The sequence below is a fragment of the Microtus ochrogaster genome, chromosome 2 (genome assembly GCF_000317375.1).
Source record: "Microtus ochrogaster isolate Prairie Vole_2 chromosome 2, MicOch1.0, whole genome shotgun sequence".
Lineage (NCBI taxonomy): Eukaryota > Metazoa > Chordata > Mammalia > Rodentia > Cricetidae > Microtus > Microtus ochrogaster.
This window is the reverse complement of record NC_022010.1, coordinates 87277818-87302536: the sequence shown is the minus strand read 5'-3', so window position 1 is coordinate 87302536 and position 24719 is coordinate 87277818. Positions and strand designations below refer to the sequence as shown.

Genomic DNA, 24719 nt, shown 5'->3' with positions numbered 1-24719 from the left:
TATTCTTTCCCAACCTTTTTCAGGCTTTCTGTGGATTCAAATAGCCACATCTGTGTGCCATTCTGTTGAAGGAGCTGCGGGCTGCGTTCCTGCCACCCAGCTGCCTCACTAGCTTATGCCCCGAAATAACAACACACAAATTGTAAATTGTATTCTTTTAAACACTGCCTGGCCCATTAGTTTCAGCCTCTTAACCCATTTCTAATAATCTCTGTAGCACAAGGTGTGCTTACCAGGAAGATTCTAGCCTACATCCATGCTGGGTAGGAGCTTCATCGCGTCTGCCCCAGAGAGAAGAGCTATCAAGTCTGAGCTCACTTCCTCTTCCTCCCAGCATTCTGTTCTGTCTATTCTACCCACCTAAAGGCTGGCCTATCAAATGGGCCAAGGCAGTTTCTTTATTAGCTAATGACCTTCCTCCATCATGAATGTTTAGAATTTAATTAAACATAGATCATTCACTAATCAATTCAACTGAATGTGTAGAAGTCTTATCATGAAAGTGCCCAGAAAGTTATTCTAAGATTCACTAAAGTGCTTATGTTTCATGGACATCCCATTTCTCTCAACATCTGGTTTTCCCATAAACATCTATGAACAAATACTGTTTCCATCTGATGAGACTTAAGCTGTTCTTTGCTATAACAACAGTGAGGATGAGGGAGAAAAGTGTTGTCATATATCTTTATTTACTTTCGCATTATTTATTTCTTTATGTCAACTCATCCTAACTTGGTACCTAACGCAGGATCAGATTTAGCAAACCAATTTTCCCAGTATTCCTTAGTTTCCTCATTGATTTATTTACTTTACACTTGCAGAAGTGTAGTATCTTTTAAACATTCCATATTAAATGTACAGCTTGGTGAATATTTATAAAGTAATTTCCTTAAAGCAAACCTCTTCACCTCTGTTTCCATAACCACCTGCTTCCCTTGGCCTACCAAATGTTGACAAATTCTGTCTCTTTTCAACTCTACTGTACTTTTGAAACAACTAATTGGTCCCCAATGTAATGAGTCAGGATATGATGATGTATTCCAGAAAGAACATATGCAGAACATGACTCTTTGAAATACTGTTTAGTATTATTTTACAAAGAGAAGGAAATTATCTCCATAATAGGATCAACTCCTGGAAGATCGTGACCAAACACAGATTTAGTTTTTGGCAAGATAGTTTATTCTTCACATCAGCCAAATGCTCAGACAATTGTGAAGAAGGACTCAAGTCCTTGTGCCAAGAGAAATGGTTCTCTTTCTTTCTTTCTTTCTTTCTTTCTTTCTTTCTTTCTTTCTTTCTTTCTTTCAAGATATGAACAGGTCTGTGCATTCCCATTACAGAGTTGTCCTTTCAGCACAGTTCGCTCCACATTTTGTCTTTCTCAAATACTTACTTGGAAATTCAAAATTCGGGAATATTTATCCTACTTCTTTTTCTTTGTTTCTTTTGGGGAAGGTCTGTGCCCATCACAATGCTGCCTTTGTGACTGTTTTGCAGTGATGCGACAGATATATGGTATTCTTAGCAACAATCCGAAGTCTGGACTCTAACTCAGATTCTTTTGCTTAGTTTACGTGATAAATACTTATACAACTGTTTTTCCTTTCTCCTGTTTGTTTTAAAAACAGTTTTATTAGTTGATGCTCTGGGCACCTTCATGCTGGTTTCCACCAACACATTCTAAGGGTAGGCACTCAGTCAACACCCCACACCCATCAGATTTTCCTTCCTGTACTAGCTATACTGTACATATACCCAGAATCTTGATAACAATAGGCATTATCAGAGTGCATACTTCCCCGATGACTAGCTTGAAGATGTTTGTTAAGCTTAATTCTCATGCATCCTACTTCATGATTTATGCAATTACAGTATCAGGAAAGCATTTATCTTTTTCTTTCTTCCTTTCTTTCTTTTCATTCTCTCCTCCTTTAATTCCTTCCTTTCTTTTCTGTGAAACATTTCAATACATTTTGTCTAAGCTCTTACTCAGCTCTTTTAGCTTCATTTTGGCACTACTGTGTGTTCCCCCCCTCTTCCTGATGAATTCAGGACATTTTTGTCTATGGAGAGCTTAAGTGACACAGTACCATAGTTTTGTTTTGTTTTTTGAGACAGGGTTTTTCTTTGTAGCCTTAGCTGTTCTTGGCTGTCCTGGAACTTGCTTTGTAGAATAGAGTGGCCTCAACCTCACAGAGATCCACTTGGCTGTCTCCCAAGTGCTGGGATTAAAGGCGTGTGTCAACACTGCTAGACAGTAGCCTAGTTCTTATACGGACTAAAAGCACATATCCCTCCAATCATGTCCCATATGAACTTGATGTGAAGTGCTCAGGGCATATGCCTTTGGTTCCAAAATTTTTGGTCAGCCCCTGATGATCACCATCCTGTCCTGAATTAATGCTGATTCTTTTTTAGAGATTCCATAAAAGTTTACTTATATATTTAACCATCTGAGAGCCATCTTGTGGAGAGCTGTGAGTGATCATTTCCTGGCATTTGTTAAATCAAAGGGAGCTTATGCCTTTTGCTAGATAAACCAAGTATGTCATTGTGACATCGTCTACTAATCACTCATGGATTCAGTAAACACGTGCACACACACACACACACACACACACACACACACACACACATGTACACATTCCTTATTCTTACATTTAGAGTATATAAAAGGTCCCAGGGAACCTAATATCTGTATACATACATTAATTCTAGTGTCTAAAAGATGCCTTCAACACACTATCATAAATTAAAAACATTGAGAAAAAGAGACCCCAAGAATAATCAAGAAATTATGATTACCAGGTTTTGAAACATACTTGGAACTAGGGACTATCCAGGACCATTTAATGCTGCTCTTTTAAATCCTTTTTTAAAGTCTTCTTTTTAAATCTCAGGGAAAGTTTTCTCCTTCAGTGTAATAGTGTTTGGCAGTATGCGGTGTGTGTGTGTGTGTGTTGGTGGACACATTGAAACATCCGAATTCCTCACAAGAAGAGTGTCTCTTTGTTTAGATTTTCAGCTGAATTTGATTTTCGAACATATGATTCAGAGGGCATCATACTGTATGCAGAGTCTCTCGATCACTCAGATTGGCTCCTGATCGCACTTCGTGATGGAAAGATTGAAGTTCAGTTTAAGAATGAGTTTTCAACCCAAATCACAACTGGAGGCATTGTTATCAACGATGGTTTATGGAATGCGGTATGTTTGGGATTTTAAAGTTATCTCTTTGATGCACTTTTTGTCAAATTATAACCTGATTGTCACACCAAATTTTGTTGGATCACCCAATGTTACATGAACTGAATTCTATGCACTGTTAGTCACAGTGGCAACCTGAAAGATTGTTCAAGTTGCTTATTTGAGCCACTCTGTTGTCAACTTTCCATGTTCAGTAGCAGTTTTTTTGGGGGGGCGGGGGATGAATATTGGATCTCCTCTCTAAGTCAGGAATCATTAGCAGGCATAAATTAATATGAAGACATCTCTGATCAAAGGAAATCACCCTTAGTTGTTATGAGGCTTTTTTGTTGTTGTTTTTATTTTTATTTTTTTGAGACAAGGCTTCTTTCTGTAGCCAGAGATCTGCCTGCCTTTGTCTCCCAAGTTTCGGATTAAAGGTGTGCGCCGCTACCTCCCAGCAATTAGTTTTTCAATTAGAGAAATGTATGTCATAACAACACTGAAAGGTTAATTCAATTTTAAATGTAGGTTTTATAAATAACTAGCCAATTCTGAACAAAGAACATACACTTAGGCATTTAGCAACCAGAGTACTTCGATATTTTCATACAATTCCTTTAAGTTTGGTTTCTATTAATAATTGAGGTCATGTTTTTAATCAGTTCAGTCAAAAATGAGACTTTTCTTGGAGGAAAGATTAAGCTTTGTGGATAGTGGGGAGAAGTGTGGGAGAGCCATTGGTTTGGTCGGCATTCCTCAGCTATTTCAAGAGTTTCCACCTGAGAATGTGGGGCTTTTCCAGGTAAGAATGTAGGATGACATGAAGAACTTTCACTTCCAGGTTTTATATTCAGTATTTATGTTCATTGGTAAACTCGTATTTAGTGATGTGTTTATGGTTTAATTTAAATTGCCCTTTATAAGATTTATATGACGTGTGCGTGCACGTGTATGTGTGTGTGTATAAGCACACCTGTGTGTATGTGCTTAGTCTGAGGTCTAGTGTCTTCCTCTTGCTTTCCACCTTAAATATTTGAGATGGGGTCTCTCAGCTGGAGCTCACTGCCTTGGCAAGACTAACTGTCCAGTGAATTCAAGGCATCTGTCTGTCGCTGTCCCCCAGCACTGGGATTATTGATGCACATCATAGTAAATGGCTGTGTGTCGGGTCCTCACGCTCATGTGTCACTTTAACTGAAAAGTGCTCACTTAAATTACACTATAAACTGAACATTTATTTGATAGCATTGGCTTCCTTAATTTTGAAGTATTTTAAATTTTCAAAATATATTTTAAAAATAATAATTTAAATATAAAACACATGATTCAAAATTGTTTTATAATTCACAGAATTCTATAGGCTATGCAGTGATTAAGCAGTTACCATGCTAAAAGTCAAGGAAATTATCCTACCTTATAAGTGATTTTTGTCACTTATTTTGTATGATCCAAATACTGGTTCTGCAACTCATTCAACAAATATCTACTGAGCACTACATTTGCTGATCCTTATTCTGCCAAGTAAGGGTCCAATGATGAATGCAGCACTCATTGGTCACATGAAGCTTACATTCTAACACTGAGTGGCAAACTGCAGATAAATTATTTCAGGTGCTCATTGAGCCTATGAAGACAAAGGAAAGCCGGGCAAGGCGTAACACTGAGTGTGCACACGGTCAGTGACCGTGTGAAACTGAAAAGGTGATTCTGACAGGGTTACATCCGAGAAGGGGCTTGAGAGAACAACTCATGAAAAATGTGGCTGAGATTATCAGGTGAATCTTTGCAAAGTAAACAGCAAGTTCCGTGTCTCGTGGAGGAGGACATTTGGTGTGTTTGATGAACAGCGCAAAGATGAGTGTTGATGCATTGGAACGGGAGAGAAGAATAGTTTAAAAATGAAGTCAGAACCAAGGTCTGGATAAAGGCCTTTGGGGACCACAGGGAAGACTTGGATGTTATGCTATGTGGGAAGTCCTTGGATAGTTTTGAGAAGTGACAGAATGTAATTTACATTTTAAAGAATAGTTCTGATCAGAATATGAGGGCTTTTTGGAAACCAGTCAGTAGAGTAGGGCAGGGGCTGTGAGCCCTTTGCAGTGAACTGGGATGGGGTAGACTGTACTACCCCATTGCAGAGAACTGCATGGGGTTCTTGTAGCAGGATGTGGAAAAGTGGATGCAGACTTGGCACATTTTTTTTATGGTAAGCCTTCACTCAAACTTATGTTAGTGTTTTCTAATTGGTATCCACTTTAGTAACATGAATCCACAGATATAAGCAGGGTATAACCATAATTACAAGTGAGCCCAGCTTATACAAGTAAAGTTTTGCTTAAAGGGGTCTCATGTGCAGGTACATGAGTTAGAAGCATGTGTCTTGAATTATGGCCAAACTGTTTTTAAAACACAGAAATACTAAATCAAATCTTGAAAATATAGATGTGGTTTACACACTGATATAGTCATATGTTGCTTGTATCAGAGGTGCAGGACAACTAAAGGGTTCGAGTGACTTGTACTTTGTTCCCAAGGAATCAATACTGGTCAAAGAGAAAGGGGATAATTGTACATATTACCGTGTTTACATTGCTATTGCTTGCTTTCTGTTATTGATTAGTAAGCCTTTGCATCATGCGTGTGGCAATCTTATGTGAGGCAATTGCAGTAACCGTCTTCTGATTATGTAGGATGACTTTTTAGTCATGCTTACTGCCACTTTGAACCATTTTTTTTTAAAACCAAAGTTCCTTTAAAAATTCTTAATTTAATTACAATAATTTGATGTCTAAGAACTAATTTCAGATTTTGAAAAAAAATACAGTTTGTATGTGTTACACAGAATGCTGGACATTACTGATTTCTTATAACTAATATTATAAACTTACTATTTTATAGATTCTGTATGTATAATGCATTGGTTGCAAAGTAAGAGTACTTAAAATTTCTTCAGGTAAAGAGCTTTACCTTTAGTTTTGAAATTTTACTTTATGACATTGTGGTGGATTGAAAAAAAAATAGACCCCAAAGGAAGTGGTATGCTATTAGGAGGTGTGGTCTTTATGGAGGAAGTGTGTCACCGTGGGGATAGGCTTTGAGGTCTCTTCTGTTCAAATTTTGCTCAGTGTGACAAACAGTCCACTTCTTGTTGCCTTTTGATCAAGATGTAGCCAAAACCATGTCTGCCTGCATGCCAACATTCTCCCTTCCATGATGATAATCGACTAACCCTCTGAAATTGTCAGCTACCACCTCAATTAAATGTTTTCCTTATAAGAGTTGCTGTGGTCCAGACAAGCACTGTGCCAAACTAGGTAGTCCAGTGGAAGAGAGGGTGGATGGGCTTATGAGCAAAGGTGTGGTCAAGATCATGATGGGGAAACCCACAGAGACGGTGGACCTGAGCTTGTGGGAGCTCATGGACTCTGGACGGACAGTTAGGTAGCCATCATGGTATCCACCCAGGCCCTCTGCTTTTGGGTGACAGTTTTATAGCTTAGTCTTTTGTGGAGCCTCTGGCGGTGGGACCAGAAACTTGTCCTGATGCATGAGCTGGCCCTTTGGAACCTCTTCCCTACAGTGGGATACCTTGTGAAGCCTTGATGCAGCGGGCAGGAGCTTGGTCCTGCCTCAACTTGATGTGCCATGCTTTGTTGATCCCATGCAGGGGCCTCACCCCATCTGAATGGAGAGGGAGGAGGAGAGGATGGGGAGGAAGTTGAAGGGAGGCAGTGGGGGAGAGGAGAGGAGGGAGGGAAAACTGTGGTTGGTATATAAAATAAATTGAAAAATGAATAAAAAGAAAAAGAAAGTTTTACTGTGGTCATGGTGTCGGTTCAAAGCAACAGAAACTCTAAAACATGAGTAAAGGGGTTCAAGGTGTAGATTATAACTGAATGTTAAAATGCTCATGATTTTAAACAACAAAATGAGATCTACTTTTGGAATCAAGTTCTATTACCTAAAATGAACCTTTATCACAAATTAAAATTTTTTACAAAATTGATTGCTATAGGAAATTATTTAATGGAATAATAAGGTTTTTCAGCTATCTCAAATAGCCATGCAGTGATGTTTGTTTTGTGTTTTTAATTGTAGGTGTCGGTAGAAGAATTAGATGACAGTGTGAGCATTAAAATAGCCAAAGAAGCTGTGATGAACATAAATAAACTTGGGAGCCTTTTTAAACCTACAGATGGATTTCTGGACATCAAAATATACTTTGCAGGATTACCTCGGAAAGTGGAAAGTGCGCTCATTAAACCGGTAATGGCGCAGCTTGTGCCATTCATCTTGGGTGAATTCCTTTGTCTGCCATAGGATTAAAGATGTGTTTTCATGACATTCCATAGAAGTCATTGTGCTAAATATAGCAAGCATGATAATTTGTATTGGACATGGGAAAAGAACTTAAAACCACTGAAATTATAGTAAGGAAATAAGAAAATGACCACTGTGGTTTTGTGTCTATTTAAATTGCAGTATTGCTCATTTAGCAGTGGGTTTGTTAAATTCTCAAGTTGTCATATCAGTGTTTACACTGTAATATTCTACACTCAGCCATTAACTGTAAAAAAAACATACATCTACCCCTCAAAGCATATAGATATTGTAGAAGCCAACATCTTTCTCAGATTTATTTTAAGACCTAAATTTGGAAGTTAAGAGCAACACAGAGAGAGGATAGAACATATTATAAGAAATGTTAGTGACAACAGATGAATACAATGTTCTGAATACAATGCTTGTCAAATAACCACTGAACGGAGTTGAAGAAATCCCTCACTCTTTGAAGAATTTACTAAATGTCACCTCACCAGCACTCAGGAGGCAGAAGCAGGTGGCTCTTTGAGTTTGAGAACAGTCTGGTCTACAGAGCAAGTTCTAGAATGGTCAGAGCTACAAAGAGAAATCCTGTCTTGAAAAACCAAAAAAAGAAAAGAAAAGAAAAGTCACCTGAATTCATGGCCCTGCCAGATGACCTGTTTGGTCTAACTTAAATAGTTACTACTTCATATCTATCTACCTTTCTCTCATCACAACTCAAAGTGTTTTTTAACGTTTAATAGATTACTATTGGATTAGTTAAACCATGCCAAAACAAATATTCCAATTTTTGAGATTGATGAATTACATACATAAATGGGAAAGTAAATTATTCAAGAAGAATCAACCATTTCTAAAATGGCTACCATGAACTTTCAAGCTGGTTGGATGCTTTGGTGAGGCCTAGAAAACGCAAGCCTCTTGTTCCTGAAGAGGAGTAGTGTCTGCGTTGGCAGATAAACCTACATTGTAAACACACACTAAGAATGACAGCAGCTCAGAGTCCAGGGCCACCTAAGAAGCATAGAAAGGATTTACTGCTGAATCTGGATGATGTGGGAGAAACAGGTGGGACCTCAGGTTGTAAATATCATCAGGAGCCTGTAGTGATATTTCATTTGTATTTTAATAAATAAGGCTTGCCTGAAGATTAGAGAGTAAAACAGCCCCACTACTCAGTTCTACAAACCAGACAGTGGTGACACTCACCTTTAATCCCAGTAGCCACACTAGTTTGCCATAGAAACTGGGCACTAGTGGTGCACCCCTTTAATCTTAGTCCTAGAGAGAAATCCAAAATGGGAGGAGACAGCTCTCAGACACAGTTTCCTTCTGAGGATTCGTGAAGGAAGACAGGATCGCCATTTTGGTCTGAGGCAGAGGTACGAGTCAGTGGCTGACTGCTTTGCTTTTCTGATCTTCAGGTTGAACCCCAATGTCTGTCTCTGGGTTTTTATTATTTGTGTTACAGGAGCCCACTGGAGGCCTTTGATGGCATAGTCTCATTTGATTGAAAAGTACTATGTATCGAAAAGAAAACAATCAGATCTAATTAAAAGTATTTTAATAAGCTATCAAAGAAAGGATTTTCCACCTGAATGCAACCTATACTGAGAATCAATTAAAGCTATTTATATTTCTTACATAAGTTTGAAATGTACTCCTTGATTTACATCTTATTGTCTAGATTAATCCTCGTCTGGATGGATGTATACGAGGCTGGAATTTGATGAAACAAGGAGCTTTAGGTGCAAAGGAAATTATTCAAGGGAAACAGAATAAGCACTGCTTCCTCACAGTGGAGAAGGGCTCCTACTACCCTGGTTCTGGAATTGCTCAGTTCAACATAGATTATAGTAAGTGATTCCTGTTATGTTTCTCGTTTCTCACTAACCATTAAATGCATCCACTGACAAACTGCAATGATTTATTGTAATAGCATCACCGAGTGAGTAGCTGTTATGACAGGCATTGTTTTCTTTGTGTGGTTAAATACTTATAAAAGTTTCAGGTATTTTAGGAAAAAAATGTATAGACCTGTAAATATGCTTATTTAAGGTTTAATGGCATAGAGCTTTGTTCATTGGGGTTAGATTCAATTAACCTTTTTTAAAAAGTTCACTACGTTTGTAGTCTGTTTGGGTTCACTAATCAATGCATAGAAAACATTGGTTTTGATTTCTATCGTTTGTGTTGATCTGTGTTAACATTTTTGTCTGTTGAAATTGCCTATTTATTTGTATTTATGAAATATGTATCTCCTACATATTATGTTGTGTAGCTCATCCTAAGCCTTCTGCATACTTGTAACACTAATTTTAAATTGCAGCATCTATCTGAGTTCATGTGAGCTTGGTCGTGTTGTTTCTCTACTTGTATGTTGTTTTCTTGTTTTCTCGAGTGTCTTTGTGTGTTCTGTAATGTTTTGGTTTAGGGGTGGGTTTTTTTTTTTTTTTTACAAGGAATAGCAGAGACTGAAATGAACACTATATATGTCTGGAAACAAGCACACTTGCCCTTGACTAAGCCCTTATTGACATGGGTCTGGAGGGATATTGGTCAATTTATTGAATTAGTACTTGAGGGGTAAGATTTATAAGAAGAATCCTTTTGTGAGGGACTTTGGTCCCTGGATTCATATCCGCTCCTGAGATCATTCCCTACTTCCAGCCTCACAAGAGATGTCATCATGCTATTTAGATGTTTCGTTTCTACAACTGTGAGCCAAATTGATCCCTTGTTGAAACATATTATCTAGTTTCACATACTATTATTTAGTACCTTTGGAAAATATGCCAATACAATTCAAGTTTCTGTTTGATGAGGGTCTGGTTTCCTTGAGATTAGGTTTTGTTTTTGTGTGTGCATGTGATTTTTTTTGTTTGCTTTTTGTAAATAGAACCATAAGTCATATCAGATTGGGTTCCCAGTGAAGCCTGAGTATACCTTTCCAACTAATGTGCTGTGAATATGCCTGAGTGTACATCCTGTGTATTAGAGAATTTTAGCATTAGATTTCCTCCATCAAAGGTCCTCCAGATATATAATTAAAATTAACATAGGGCTGATTACATTCTCTTCTAAAGATTATTAATTGCTACTCTTCCTCAAAGCAGAAAGTGTACGCTCAAGATAGGTTTCTAATCTGATAGATCAGATTGAAATGCTATAGTTTTAGATATGATTTTCCTAGTTTCTACCTAAGTTGACTACTTTCCCAAACATCAGTGGTGATGACTGTGTGACCTAAGGTTCTCACGTCCGGCAACAGTAGACAGGAGTCTGAACCCTCAGGGGAAGAGGCGCTGCTTTTTTGTCAGGCTATCTCCTTGAGTTGGATGGAAGATGCAGTTAGGACCATCAGTGAGTCAGGTTGCAGCCTTTGGAACAAAAGAACAGGTGTATTGATGTAGGAAAGATTCTTGTCTACAGTACCTGTCCAGGTCCTTTTGTGCAAATTAGGAATTCAAACTTGTGCAGACTGTCTGGACCTGAGAAGTCAAAGTTCAATCTCTGTGGTGGGTAGGTCATTGATCAACTTTAACTTAGAATAAGGCAGGTACTCAGGACACTGACCCTGTTAGCCACCTAGCAGCTGAGGTTCTCTGCCTCCATAGAACTTATCGGTGGGCAATGAGAAGGTCCCCATGTCCTGGTCCTTGGTGGCTTTATATTCTTTAATGTCTGACAATAGTAAGTGGTGGCCTGGGAGGGCAACAGAAGTGGCAGAAGGTAGCAACCATTTAATGCTACAATTCTTCTGTAGGCTTTGAGAACTAGGCCCTGCAGTTCTGTAATCATGATCCAGGAAGGTGAAATTCTATAGCACTAAGCAGCAGCTGATGTTATATAGTTTCTTGTAGTAATAAGGCTGCTTCTTGGTTCCTGGCTGCTCAGCTCTGAAATAATCACACAGAAACTATTTTATTTAAATCACTGCTTGGCCCATTAGCTCTAGCTTCTTATTGGCTAACTCGTACATCTTAATTTAACCCATCTCCATTAATCTGTGCATCACCACGAGCTCATGGCCTACCAGCAAAGTTTAGCACATGGGTCTCCAGCGGCAGCTTCATGTCTTTTCTCTGACTCTGCCTTTTTTCTCCCAGCATTCAGTTTAGTTTTCTCCGCCTATCTAAGTTCTGTGCAATCAACAGGCCAAGGCAGTTTCTTTATTCACCAATAGCATTCGTAGCATACAGAGGGGGAATCCCACATCAGTTCCTTGTGCTGGGGTATCTGGGACCCCTTGGCCTTAAAGGCTTAACACCTTTTATACCTCCTGTGGTAACCGTGGCCTGCAGGGCTTCTTCTCTGGCTCTTTACAGCTCTCTAACCTTCTTCTTCAGTTCTCTACCCTCTCTGCTCCTGCCACTGTATGTTCCTGCCCTGGCTACTCTTGAATTGTTCAGCTGCTTCTCCAGCTGTCAAGCAGCTGATCACCTTGCTGCTTTGCCACCTAAGCCTGCTGGCAACTCGTCTGTTGTTCCTATCGCTACTGTAATTCCACCGCCTCTATCTCACTTCCTTGATGTTGTTCGTACTGCTTCTTTATCCATATTACCAACACAGCCCACACTGGTAAAAGTAAGCAAGAAAAGGCCACTTCAGGGAAGTCTTTTGCTAGTCCTGCTGCTTCAACACCAGGGGTGGTGGCACAATGAACCAAACAGCCTGCTTTTCCAGCCACAATAGGGGCCTTCCCACCAATCACGGTACTGTCTCTTTAGCTGGCCTTTTATTGGCCTTCTAAGGCTCTCTGCTAGGCTACCAGGGTCAGTGTCCCTGCCCTTGCTCTGATCTAAGTGGAAATCATCCTAGGGTCATCTAGAGTTCAGTGAGGGCTGTGATAGCAAAGCAGCCTTGGCTGAGAGGCTCTCCCTTCCAGAGCTGAGCAATTAGCTCCACGTGTTGTGTAATTATCTCCCAGTGTCTACGGAGTGTTGGAAATCGCTGGTGCTGGCATGAGCTTAGTCTGGCTGGAGTGACAAGGCGGGAAGGGTGTAAAGAGAGCTCACCAGCTCCCAACTAGAGGTCAAATGGCCCATCCTTCAAAAGCTTGCTTATTTAAAGGGAGATGAGAATCAGAAGGAATCTTTCCAATAAGAATGCAAGTTATTTTTGATATTAATAATGATATTAACTGAGTTTTCTTGATATTAACCTTGTGCTTGTTAGACAAACTATATTCCAAGTCCAGCTTGAATAGTCCTTTAACCTCGCTGATGCCCCAGGGGCAGGTAGGCTCTTCCTGTTTCATCCCTGGCTCATCTGCAGGAGCAGGACCTGTTTGCAGCTGTCTTAATTGTAATTCTGGGACTGTCTGTGAACTCTGGCTCCCAGCTCACATTATTGTTTGGCTTTACAGTGAAAAAGCAAAGCAGCAATGATTCCTGAAGAGTCCCTTCCTGGAGGAAATTTCCAGGGAAAGATATTAAAATAAGTTACATTGTAGCTAATAAATTACTTTATTTTGTGGATAGTTTGAAAATGACTTACTTCATAATCAATATTTAATGTTATAACTTCCACACACTTTAGTATTCATTTTAGTATGAATTTAATATCCTTTGCTTATTTTTTTTTTTTTTTTTGGTTTTCCAGACAGATTTTTCCTCTGTAGCTTTGGAGTCTGTCCTGGAACTAGCTCTTGTAGACTAGGCTGGCCTTGAACTCAGAGAGATCCGCCCACCACCCAGCTTGTAGTAGCATTTCAGCTGTAGTTTCATAAATAAAGCTTGCCTGAAGATCAGAGAGTAAAACAGCCCCACTAGTTAGCATTACTACCTGGCAGGGTAGCACACACCTTTAATCCCAGTAGCCCCACACTAGTTGCTATAGAAACCAGATAGTGCATGGTTTTAATCTCAGTGATGCATGCCTTCATTCCAGAACTAGAAAAGATTCTAAAATGGGAGGAAACAGCTCTCAGACAGTCTCATTCTGAGATTCTTGGAGGCAGGATAGCCATTTCAGAACTGAGATGGAGGTAAGAGCCAATGGCTGGCTGCTTTGGTTTTCAGATCTTCAGATTGAACCCCAATTTCAATTAATAGAAATCCTCAGTTTCTATTAACCATGCTTCACTGCATAACAGTTGTAATGAGAAGTGTAGTCTCAATATATGCAGCTAAATAGAAGAACATCTAGCCAAAAGGAAAGCATTTATTCATTTATGTATACCCTTTCAAAGACTCCAAGTGGGGCATGAAATTTGTTGCTTATTACTTCATTATATATGAAGACTTCATTTATATTATAAACTACTTTTTAAAAGTACGTGAGGCTAAGTAATTTGTGAACCTTAACAAGTGACTATGTTCTGAAAAATGTGCCTGTCCTGGTTTCATTTCCAAAAACAATTTAGAGGAGAAAGGGATTTATCTCAGCTTACAGTGTCAGGTCATACTGGGGAAGTTACAAAGGCTGGGACTTAAAATAGCTAGTCACACCCATATTCAAGACTAGAGAGAAAAGAACGCACGCGTGCTCACTTGTTTGTTTGTTCGTGCTCAGCTCAGGTTTTCCACTCTTACACAGTGTAGGACAATCGGTGTAGGGAATGTTGCCACCAGTAGTGGGCTGTGTCTTTCTGCATCATTTAACTGGGACAACTCCCTATAGACATGCCCACAGGACAATTCAATGTAGACAACCGTTCATTAAGAATTTTCTCCCAGTTAATTCCATGTTATGTCAAGTTGATGATTAAAGCTAACTATCACTGTGTCACTGGGCAATTTCATCATTTGGTGAACATCACAGAATAGATTTATGTAAAGAAAGCTGACTCTAACTTCACTAGGGGACATAATCTTAGGTGAACACTGCCATGTATGTCTCCATTAGGGATGAATGCCTGTACTTTGAAAACATAAATGCAGTGAATATTCATTATCTGCTATGAAAAACAAAGCGATGATCGAGACACATACCTCCTATTCCCGGGCTCCATTTTGGGAGATAGCTAGCTTAGTAATTTAAAAGATGAAAAGTGTTAAAGCAAGAATATCACTGAGCGTAAGTGGACTGCATGGTATTTCTCGGCTACCAGATTATCTTCTCTCCCTTTATAGAGAACATATTTTCCCCTCTCATTGTTGGAGAACTGAGTAATAATGGGGGAGCTTGATAACTTTTATATCAATAAGAATTCAGTGAATCTGTTGATCTTCCTTCTAATGTGTCCTGGAAGATCTGAACACTCTGAGGTCCGAACACTGGAGAATTTGCATGAGAGGCATAAAGAGAGAGAGAAAGAGAAAACAGGAGAAGTTTGGAATGCCCCTTAATATACAGTCCAGAATTTTTCTCTTGGAGGAATGGAAATGCAGAGACTTTAGTTGCACTTAAAAATAAGTGTTCTGTTTTTTTTTCCATTGAGAAAAGGCATTAAAGTCTTCAGTATTTCACAAAGTTTCTTTGAATATTAATCAGATTATAACAATTGATAATTACTATTTTCACTGTTAAAATTACTATGATTACTTTCTTTCCCACTCTGTTTATTATTTTAATAGATAATGTAACCAATGCAGAGGGTTGGCAAATAAATATGACCTTGAATATCCGTCCATCCACTGGCACTGGAATTATGCTTGCCTTGGTTTCTGGAGACACAGTGCCCTTTGCCTTGTCCTTGTTGGACTCCAGCTCTGAAAATTCTCAGGTAACCTTATTCCCAATATAATTGAACCTCTCTTTTGTTTGACATTTTTTCCTGACTTGTCAGCTGATATCCAAGTTCTGGAAGGAAAAGATATTGGTGTATTGAGAAGCCTTTGCATCCAGAGCTATGGTTTGATAGACTCATGCATGGGCTACCATGGATGTAAAAGTCGTGAACAGGTTACTTTGGGCATAACACACATATTCAGATTGCTAGGAGACATCATAGAGGGCATACAAATCTATCTACCCAGGTTCAGAATCTGTGAAATATTATGGGGACTTATCTGTGTACAAAACAGGGATGTGATAACAGTCTGCTCTCAGCTGCTTTCTGTACAGTTGTAATTATTCTCTCTTGCACTTTAGTCTTTTACCCCACAAGTAAATCAGGAAAACAAGAGAAAACTGAAACCATTCCCCTTAATTTCTTTCTGCTGACTCCAATTTAGAATGAAGAACAGGAAAGTCTTAGATAGAAACACAAACTTATTCAGGAGATCCATGCCATTCCAATCTCTAGTAGTGCTGATTGCTAACACCTCCTCCCAGGTCCTGCTCTGTGTACTCTTGCAAGTTTTTGCAGACAGCTTGTTTATGCCAAGATTGGATTTTTTGTTTGCACTGTAATAAACAAAAAGGTGGGATTCATCTTGCAAATTAGAGTGTAATTTGTTGTGAGTTTCTGTTCTGTAACACCTCTACACATCATCCCTGTCCCACCTCACCCCATGCCCTGTCTCCCTGTGTATCCCTGGCTGTCCTAGAACTCACTATGTAGACCAGGCTGGTCACAAGCTCACTGAAATCCATTTGCCACTGCCTCCCAAGTGCTGGGATTAAAGAATACACCGAAATGCCTGACTTGGCCTTCTGATTTGATGAATTCAGGATGGGAATGTTTATAAAGTTAAAGATTTCCTCAAGTTATCCAGAGCCGGGAAGCAGAGAATTTTCACTCCTTTTAGTATCTCAACCCGAGAGGCAATTTCAGACTACATTTACTCTCTGGGAACCATCATAGCATCTCTCTCCATTTTTTGTTTTATTTTTTTTATGCCTTACTTTTTATATTTCCTCTTTATCATCTCTAAGTTAGCAGAAGAGGTCACGGTCAACAAGTTGAAAACTTTGAAAATGCCAGCAGCAAAATAAAAAAAACACTCTTTTTTTTTGAGTCTCTCCACGTACCTACTGTAACTATTGCTCCCAATAACTGGTCTCTTTTTTTTTTGTCCACATTGTTCTTGGGCTGTGTGATTACTTGAACGACCCGGACAAACCTTTCTACTCTGAAGCATTCTAAAGAACTCTGATTTTTCCCCAACACAAAGCGCTCCCTTCCTTTTCCATAGGTAACTTTTGAAATTCGGGAGACATGTATACATAAGTATTCCTGAGGCACAGCACATAAGTTTCCTTTATTTGATGATATAACTCAGCTGATTTAACTTAATCTTCAGAGGCCAGTAAACATTTACATCTTAATTAATTAATTATTTAATTAATTAAGTGGCTTTGCCCTCGGTGCTTGTTTCTATGAAGTCTTTGTTCTGCTCTTTAGGATATTCTGGTATTTGTTGAAAATTCAGTGGTGGCTCGAATAGAGGCCATACCTCTGTGCTCTGAGCAGCAATCCCAGCTAAACTGCAATGTCAACAGAAATGGCCTAGAGCTGTGGACCACACTTAGGAAAGATGCCATCTATTCTAAAGATCTCCAAGAAAAGCTTGCCATCTTGGACAACGCAATCAAAGGAAACGTGGCCACTTACTTGGGTGGCATTCCAGGTATTTCCTTACCTTTTCTTTGCTTTTTAAAGGGTGTTTAAAATCAAATGTCCTCTGGCTTTGTTTGTTTGTTTGTTTTTATTGAGATAGGGTCTTTTTTAGAGAGATCTGACTGTTTTAGAATTTATTACTGTAGACCAGGCTGGCCTTGAACTAAAAGATTTACTTAACCCTCCCTTCTGAGTGCTGGAATTAAAGGCAGGCACTAGCACATCTGGCCAAATTAATAATATCTTAAACATGGAATCTTAGTAACAAAACATTTAAAGACAAAATTTCTAATATCCTTTACACTTGTTTTGGAGGCTCATACCAGCATTTCATCGGTATTATTTTTTAATTGTTGTTGGTTTTTTTTTTTTTTTTGAAACAGGGCTTCTCTGTGTAGTTCTGGTGGCTGTCCTGGAATTAGCTCTTGTAGACTAGGCTGGTATGTGTATTTTTAATGGTAAAGTGAGACTAATTGATTTTTTGCTACATTTGGTGGTCTATACCAGAAAGGATATGTCATTTAATTCTTATGATAATATTGTAACCTCAGCACTTTAGTTTATCCATCACTTATCCAGTATTTGTTCACTCTATATTTAATTCATCAATTAAGAACAACTGGAGGAGAGAAGAAGTGGGAGGAGCTGGAAGAAATGGAGGGAGGAGGGCCATTGGGATGTACTGTATGAGAGAATATAATAATAATGATAATAATAATAATAATAAAACCCCATTTGCCCAGATAAGCAACAAGCAATGGTCTCTGCAATGGAGACTTTTACAATTTATTTTAGGAGGCAGACATTAAACAACTCACAAGAAGATATCAAAATAACTAAAATTGTCATGAATTCTATAAAGAAAAATTACAAATCAGATTTCGAACATGAAAATAAGGACCTGATTTGGTTGTGGGGACCATGAGGAATCTCTCTGAATAAGAGACTAAAGTATAGATTTGCTATTTACAGAGTCAAGCGACTATAACTAGGTGGCAGGAGTGTGCACTGCAGTGTGTAGAGGTACAATGGTCAGCTTAGGAGTATAGTATAGTATAGGATGACTGAGGCATCCTGGATCAAGAGGTAGTGCAGGATGAGCCTATAAAAGGTCGGAATGGGTAACTAATAATAGACTTAGCTTAGGGTCTTGTTGTAAAAGACCTGGGTGTCATTACACTGTTTAAGACAAAGTAGTGGCATATAAATATTACAATTTTAAAATTTAATTCTGGATAAACAAATAGAGCGGGTCGGGGAGCAAATACGGGTAGAGCTGACCCGAGTTCAGAGGCTGTGGAGTAACCTGAGGACATCATGCTACGTTGACAAGCACACAATAGTCTGGACACCATCCAGGGTCCTCAAATGCATCAGTTATTTAAATGTTTAGAATAGCGATGTGGAAACTGCTGGACTCGGGTGGTAACATGCTTGATTGCATAGCTGCATACAGTGAATCCACAGAAGCAGAAATAAAATCAGAATTTCATGATTAAAGAACAGGTAGGTTGAAGGATAGCTCTTTAGGTATGTGACATGGATCCTTTCATGGTAGGAGTGCATATTCAAAATGGGGAAAATTGGAGGAAACTCACGTTCATGTTTAACTTAATATTGTACCTATGATATTGGCTTCAGCATTTTTTTTTGGCTTCAGCATTTTTTTTAATCTTTTAGAAGCTAAACAATTTTTATTTTAAATTTGGAGAAGGCAAATTTTAAAATATTCAAATTTTCTTTATCTAGAATAAGATTCCTGTTCATTTTTTTCATGTTTTTAATTTTCTTTTTTTAAAAAAATTTGTTAATTTGTTTTCCATCCCAAGTGCAGCTTCCCTTCCATCCCCTCTCAGTTCCCCTCACACCTCCCTTGACTTTGAAAGCAAAAAGAGAGACACAAAGTTATTTGGAAGCATTTTCCAGTCCTATTTATGGACTATTCTGTGGACAATTCTGAATTTGATGTCTGAATTCATAACCTTTATTTTATTGCTTTAAATGCTCAAGGGCCTAATGTCCCCGACACAGTGCTCTTTGCAGTAGTAGTACTTTCTTGTTGGGACCACCAGCCAGCAAACAATGACATGAAGACTTAGCATTAATTATGAAGGCTCGGTCATCAGTTTAGGCTTACCTCATTAGCTCTTATACCTTGCATTGTTCTGCTTTTATTCATCTACATTGTGCCATGTGGCTTGGTTACCTCTACTCTGTACCATATGTCTGATCTCTTTAATGTCTCCTGCATGCCTAGATTTCTCCTCTTTTTTTCTCTCCCCGAACGAAAATCCTGCCAAACCTCTTCCTGCATAACTATTGGCCATTCAGCTCTTCAGCTGCCTTAGTCAGAGACACATCTTTACAGTGTACACACACACACACACACACACACACACACACACACACACACACACACACCTTTCTGTTATTTTGGAGAATGGAAGGAAATAGGTTCCAAAAGTTATAACTAGAGAAGTTCCACAGAGTTCAAGTCATCAGCTTGGTTAGTTATTAGGAAGCATGGATGCAGTTAAATTGGATGAACCAATGACCTCTGTATTGAGATTTATTCAAAAATTAGTTGACTGCAACTTTAACAAATCAAAGAATGAATTCATTTTAAAGGCATAAAAATACAAAATTTGCAGTAACACTAAGTGTAGTTGATTTTAAAGAAAAAGTGAGAAAAAATGAGAGAAGGCAAAATAGAAATATTTATGTGTATAAAATAATCATGTTTAAATTTTTTTATGAATGAAAGTTAAGAGGAAATTGAGTCTGAATTTTTTTTCAAAACTAATTTCTGTTTATCTAGTATATGGATATTTTATGTATCCTGTACGTAAATTAGTGTCATTGTCAGTGATGGCATTGTGGATAAAATAATGCATAATTGGTGGCATCAGCTATACTTGAAAAGGACTCATAAAAGATGCCTTTAGCTCATTGATAGGAATTTTATCACTCTATTGCAAACCTGAAAGAAGAATTTTTGAAGTTTCTATTTCTGGCATAATGTGTTTTGAGAAGGATGAACAAGAGATAATGAATGTTCACTGTGAATTCAAATCCATGAAGGAGAAATGCCAAATGAGAGGAAGGAGGTGGGTGCCTTGGACCACAGTTCTTTGGAAACCCAAGATGTGACATGAGCCTTGAGGACAACCCTTGGTAATGAGAGTGAAAGGCGCAGCAAAGCCCAGTGGCCCTAATGACCTTAAACGACTCATGAAGGAACAATTCAAAAGGTTATTGTAGGACAGTGTTATCACATAAAAGTCAGGCTTTTATTATGACTTGCTTTCATGCTCAGCCAGAAACTATTTCTTGGGAAATATAAAAATCTGTTTCTGTTCCAGAAATTATAAAAAGGCATGTTTTGTCATGACATTTAAAAAGGACTTCTAAGGCACAATTCAGAGTTGAAGAGACGATCTAATGGCACTGAAAATGTTGCTCAAATTTAAAGGGAAACTGATATATAGTATTTTATAGTATATACGGAATATCATAAGCATATGCTTTTTTCTTCCTTTAGTTTGGGTGGAAATGACCGTGTTTATGAAATAAGAATAACTCATGATATGCTGAGTTCCATGCCCAGCATAACATGTATTTGGTGAATGGAATCACAATAGCAATTTTTTCCTATAGGGTTAGAATTTGTTTGGAATTGTGAAACCTGGGTAATTCTTCTAACTGTAAACAAGATGCAGTGGTATTGGACTAATGGTCAGACACTTTCTTGGCAGATATTTCCTTCAGTGCCACACCACTAAACGCCTTTTACAGTGGCTGCATGGAGGTGAACATCAACGGCGTGCAACTGGATCTGGATGAAGCCATTTCTAAACACAATGACATTAGAGCTCACTCGTGTCCGTCAGTTAGGAAGACTCAGAATAACGTCTGAAGTCTGCTTTCTGAGCTTATAATATCCCTTCCCTTGTAATTATGCTCCTGTCTCTATCACCAGCTGGCAGGTGTTACCTGTGATGTGCAATGTTTGAATTATGTGGTACCTTGTCCCTCAGATCTTTGTTATATGAATCATGTTTTAAAAAGTCTTGCTTCTGTTGCAGTCTAGAAGTTAAATAATGAAGCACATGAGATCTTTAAATTTCAGTTTATTTGCTATAAATCACACTGCTTTAGTTTGTTATTTTAAATGTAAGATTTCACTGCCATTGAAGTAGCATTTAAATCTCTATTTTTCTCAGAAGCGAATCAGCTAAACCCCAACAAAGGCTTGTGTGGCTAAATACTATCAGCTGCAGATAGACACTGTGTTTTGTTGTTGCTCCCTACCCCACCATTATGACAGCAGCAGAGCTGATAACATTCTGGGTTGAATAGAACGACTCAAAGCTTTACACCAAAATATTTCCTTGGAGAGGGAAGCGGCTTGCTCAGGCTTCATTTTTCTTCCTCCTAGCTTTACCCTTGGGTCAACACCATCAGTGAAGTGGAGAACAAGGACAGATTTTCATGGGGACAGCAGCCCTTGGGATGCTGCCCCTAAGGCCTTGATTTCTATCAAAGACATCAGGTTAAGCTGGAAGGGGTGTGGACACTGGTTGGACATGTCTCCCAAACTTGACCACATCAGGGCTGAATCAGAAAGGCAGCAATCCTTAGTGGTGGGGAGGAGAGTCAACACGCAGAGAAATTCATAATTTTCTGGTACTCTGGGTTTTAATTACATTAGATGATTTGAATGTGATTGTTGAAGTTGAAAATGTGATGAGAAGTCAAGTAGGTTTTTTAACAAAAAGATAATGATAATGGGGATGCTGGAAATTGTTATGTTCTATCTCTGTAATGAAAGAAGTATGGAGGAAAGGTTGTCAAGCATTTGCTGGTAATGCATTGCAAGGGACAGGCTGTTTTGTTGTTCCTGAATTGATCATTTCAGGTATGCATCAGACATTTTGTTGCTGTCTGAGAAATTAAATTTTATTTTATTGTAGATATTTTACACCACATGAAAAATAATAAAAATTATATGTATTTTTAAAGTATTTGAGTAATGTTTTTATTTGAATAATTCACAGCATAAAATTATATAATGTACATCTGATTCTTCATGTATCATAGTAGAACTCCAGCTGAAAGACTGGCAACTCTGCAATACTTTGCGAATGGTTATATCGGTTGTAGAGGAAAGCTCAGAAAGGGAACAAGAGCAAGTGTAACACACACCGAGTACAGAGTGCCTGCTGACCGTTGTATAGATGACTTATGGAATGTAAGTTTTCTCCTACTATGTACAATAAGTGATGAACTACAGCAAAAGACTACTGATTATGCTGGTATAAAAAGAAGGTGGGAGTGAGAAGGTGGCTCAGTGTCTAAAATGCATGTTGTTCAATCATGCTGACAAACTGAGTTAGCACTTATCAAATACTGTGTTGTTCAATCATGCTGACAAACTGAGTTAGCACGTATCAAATACTGTGTGTGGTGGCTTCTCCTGTATCCACAGCATTAGCGGATATAGGCAGAAACAGCTAGATTCCAGGGACTCACTGGCAATTCATCCAGCAGAAACTAGCTCAAGGTTCACCTCAAAAAATTATGATGGAGAGGAATCGAGAAAGGTATTTTATGATTCCACATTTGTATGACCCCTCCCCTATGTACACAAATACACTTAACAAAAAAGAAGAAAATAGTAAATATGATCAAAATATATTATATACATGAATGGAATGACACAATGAAATGCAGAATTATGCTTAATTAATTAAAATATGCTAATAAAATGAAGGCACAAGAAAAATAGAGAAATATAAGGAAAGGAAGGGAAATAAATAAATTTTCATTTTGGAGATTCTAAACTTCTCATTGAATAATACTACATACTAGGATAACCATTGGGTTCCCATTGAAAGCTTAGTGAGCTTTTGAGTGAATGAGGACACACATTGATTTCTATTACATTTCCCTATAAACAAGTCCTGTCTTTCCAAGTGTCTCCTCTGTGCTTTCACCCAGGTATCTTATTCCATTGTGTTCATGAAAACCCTCCTTTGCTTTCAAATCTACTTTTTTACAGATTAAAAGGCATAGATAGTCAATTCCTAATTTCATTGGGTTCACCATTGAGCTTGTAGGCCTCAACCCAGGCTACTCATTAGCTTCATAGGATCAGAAATTTTTCTTGGAAAACCAGAAGTATAAAGTGTAGACCCAAACTTACTCTCAGTTTACTCTATGTGTTCCTCCACTTCTGCTGTGGGACAATGGTCTTTACCCTGTCACTTGCATTTTAATTACATGCTGATTGGCAAGTAGCCAGGCAGGAAGTAGAGGCAGGGCAAAAAAGAACAGGAGAATTCTGGGAGGAGGAAATTTTCAGTCTGCAGTTGTCACCTAGACACAGAGGAAGCAAGATGTGACTGCCTCGCTGAAAAAGGTACCAAGCCACATGGCTAACACAGACAAGAATTATGGGCTAAAATAAGTTATGAGTTAATAAGAAGCCTGAGTGAATAATAGGCCAATCAGTTTATAATTAATGTAGAGCTCTGTGTATTTCTTTGTAACTGAGCAGCTGAGGGACTGGGCAGGACAGAACCCTCAGTCAACACTGTCCTTCCATCCTGAATCCTGTGTATATGTGAGTGTGTCAGTATACAGAAGGATAGATGTGAAACTGAATAATTGTGGAAAGAGATAGAAAGGAGGATAAAGGAGAATGATAGGTGTTGCTGCTGCTGGTGGTATTATTCATGGTGGTGGCATGAATGTGTTATATGTAAACACAGGTGGGTAGCCAAAGATGAAGAAAAGAAATTATTAGAAAGGACAAGGAAGATGTGAAGATTAATTCATTGAGAGACTTAATAAGATAAAGAATAGGAGAGGAGGCAGAAGTGACACAAAAAGATAACATGAAGAATGTGTGGCAGTGACAGAGAACAAACAAAATAGGAAAATAGATGAAATGTTTATTTTTATGTAAATCCTTAAATAGAAGTAGCCGGTGACAAATTGAAAGCCTTCAAGGGGGAAAGGATTGGAAAGAGAAGATCATAAAGAAGTAGTGATATAAAGTAACCAGAAATCCTCAAAAAAGTAAAAGAGGAAAATACTAGAAAGAGAGATACACTGAGATAATACAGACATAAACAGAGATGACCAAAAAGGACCAAAGGAGCATAAGAGATTAATGTAAACCTCAGGGTGAGGGGAAAAACAGATGAGTAAAGAATCAAAGAGAGGGGATAAAAAAGAGCAAACATAGATTGAAAGAAAGAATAGCAGAAGAAAGATGAGGACAGATAAAGATTAAAATAGAGAAGAGAGTATCTTTGAAAAAAAGTAGGAAATTGATGTGGGATGTCCTTCTTTATACGTATTGCTCGTATGAGTTAATGAAGAAAGCTCCTTTGGATTACAGCAAGGCGGAATATAGCCAGGCTGGAAGAGATAGAGGTAGAGAGCAGGAGGAGTAAAAAGAAACACCTTGTGGCTGCAGATGGAGACAGACAACATGTAGCTGTCCAAGAAGCAAGAGGTAACAAACAATGAACCTCATGGTAAAATATAAAAAAAATAGAAATGTGTTAATTTAAGCAGTAAGGGCTATCTAGGAATATGCCTATGCTATTGGAGTAACAGTGTTGAAATTGATACAGTTTCTCTGTGATTATTTAGGTCTCAGTGGCCAGGAAACAAATGAGCAATTTCTACTAATGGTGCCCATCATCTGGGGGCATGGATCCACATAAGACCTTAAAAAAAA

The 24719-nt window shown here is 38.4% G+C and overlaps 1 protein-coding gene across 1 annotated transcript in view; it reads left to right on the top strand.

The window, feature by feature from the left end:
• The window catches only part of Pros1 (protein S), a 76335-nt gene extending 54393 nt beyond the window's left edge, over positions 1–21942 (top strand). Inside the window, exons 10-15 of the mRNA XM_005345249.3 lie at positions 3021–3210; positions 7291–7458; positions 9206–9374; positions 15039–15187; positions 16751–16976; positions 20722–21942. Coding sequence (XP_005345306.1) covers positions 3021–3210; positions 7291–7458; positions 9206–9374; positions 15039–15187; positions 16751–16976; positions 20722–20882 — 1063 coding nt within the window. The 3' untranslated portion in view covers positions 20883–21942. The remainder of the gene's footprint in view (positions 1–3020; positions 3211–7290; positions 7459–9205; positions 9375–15038; positions 15188–16750; positions 16977–20721) is intronic.
• Positions 21943–24719: the final 2777 nt, after the last annotated feature.